At 46.5% G+C, this 1511-nt stretch overlaps 1 protein-coding gene across 1 annotated transcript; it reads right to left on the minus strand.

Moving 5' to 3' along the window:
- On the minus strand, positions 1-1258 carry LOC116113303 (histone H1-like). The gene is made up of 2 exons (XM_031399452.1): positions 1026-1258; positions 1-936 (listed from the first exon to the last, which is right to left on the minus strand). The coding sequence occupies exons 1-2, from the start codon at positions 1203-1205 to the stop codon at positions 241-243; spliced, it is 876 nt and encodes a 291-aa protein (XP_031255312.1). The 5' UTR covers positions 1206-1258; the 3' UTR covers positions 1-240.
- Between the last annotated feature and the right edge of the window lie 253 nt (positions 1259-1511).

A 1511-nucleotide genomic window follows, 5' to 3' on the forward strand; every position in this document is an offset into this window, starting at 1 on the left:
AAGAGAGAAATAAAAATGTATTAAGTAAAGCCATTACATAAACTCTAGCTGATCTCATAATCATTCAACTGAACATTACAACTAAAAACTGTTATAAATCCTAAACAAAATAAAAATATAAATCAGAAGAACAAAAGAAATAAAAGTCCGATGTCATATTTTTTATGGGTATTACATGGACCCATAACGCAACACGAATTTACAAAACTACCCCTACAAACACTACCCTTTTCTCTCTCCTCACTTCCTCCCCTTCCTTGCAGAAGTCTTCGTTGCTTTCGCCTTCGTCTTCGCCGGTGACTTTACGCTCTTCGGCTTCACGCTCTTTGCCGGCGCCTTCTTCGGAGTCGGAGCTTTCTTCGGAGCCGGCTTGGGAGCCGCAGCCAACCTCTTTCCTGGAGAAGTCCTAGTCGAGGTTCTCGAAGCCTTAGCAGGCTTCGCTGCAACCTTTGGCTTTGGAGCAGCCTTCGGCTTAGCCGCTGCCGCAGCTTTCGGCTTGGCAGCAGGCTTAGCTTTAGCGGGAGCAGCCTTTGGCTTGGCAGTCACCGCCTTGGTCTTGGCAGCCGGCTTTGCTTTCGGCTTAGCAGCAGGCTTAGCCTTAGCAGGAGCTTTAGCCGCTGCCTTAGTAGTCTTGGTTTCCTTAGGCTTAGCAGCAGGAGTTTTAGCCTTGGTTTTGGCAGCAGGAGCCGGCTTCTTCTTCTTCGCCGGAGCAGCCGCCGGAGCCGGCTTGGGAGCGGCGGCCCTAGCTGGCGGAAGCTTAAACGAGCCTTTTACCTTCACGAGCTTTCCAGAAGCCACAAGCTTCTTCAAATGAAAAAGCAAAAGCTTCTTAAAGTTCGACGGCAGATGTTTCTGCTTCTCTTCAATAAACTTAGTAATCGCATACTGACTGGAACCAGTCTTCTCTTTCAAAGTCACAATCGCGTCCTTGATCATCTGAAACCAAACAACAAACAAACGCCACGTCAGATCTAAAGATCAAAATTCAAATCTGAAAACATAATAACAATAACAACAAATGATACCTCTTCATAAGGAGGATGAGAGGGAGGGCCTCTAGGCTTCCTAGCAGCAGCTGGTTTCTTAGCTTTGGCTTCTTTAGCAGCCTTGGCTTTGGAGGATTTGCTGGCCGGTTTCTCGTCGGCCGGTTCGGAAGCCGGCTCGGGAGCGGATTCCATGGCGACAGTGGGCTCTTCAGTGGCCATTTAGAATGGAATTGAAGAGAATTCAAGATTAAAGATTGGATCTAAGAACGATGGTGGTGGTGAACTGGTAATTTTAATTTCGTTTTTGTGTGAGAACAAAGTGATGAAAACCAAGGCATTTAAATAGTCCAGTGTGAGAGAGACGGTATCCAAAAGCTGAACGCTGATTGGTTGAAAGGACTAAGACACGGATCGCTGCCTTTGCCAAGTTTAAATGTGGACCCTTGGATAAGGCGCTATCTACGGTTGTAAAATGTGGAATAGAAATGAAATGGATTTGAGGGATGAGAGTTATGGGTGTTTTGG

This window comes from Pistacia vera, unplaced genomic scaffold, assembly GCF_008641045.1.
Source record: "Pistacia vera cultivar Batoury unplaced genomic scaffold, PisVer_v2 Contig678, whole genome shotgun sequence".
NCBI lineage: Eukaryota > Viridiplantae > Streptophyta > Magnoliopsida > Sapindales > Anacardiaceae > Pistacia > Pistacia vera.

Coding starts and splice junctions, on each gene's coding strand:
- LOC116113303 (XM_031399452.1), bottom strand. CDS start 1,205: ATGGCCACTGAAGAGCCCACTGTCGCCATGGAATCCGCTCCCGAGCCG. Junction 937..1,025: donor CTCATCCTCCTTATGAAGAG/GTATCATTTGTT, acceptor GTTTGGTTTCAG/ATGATCAAGGACGCGATTGT.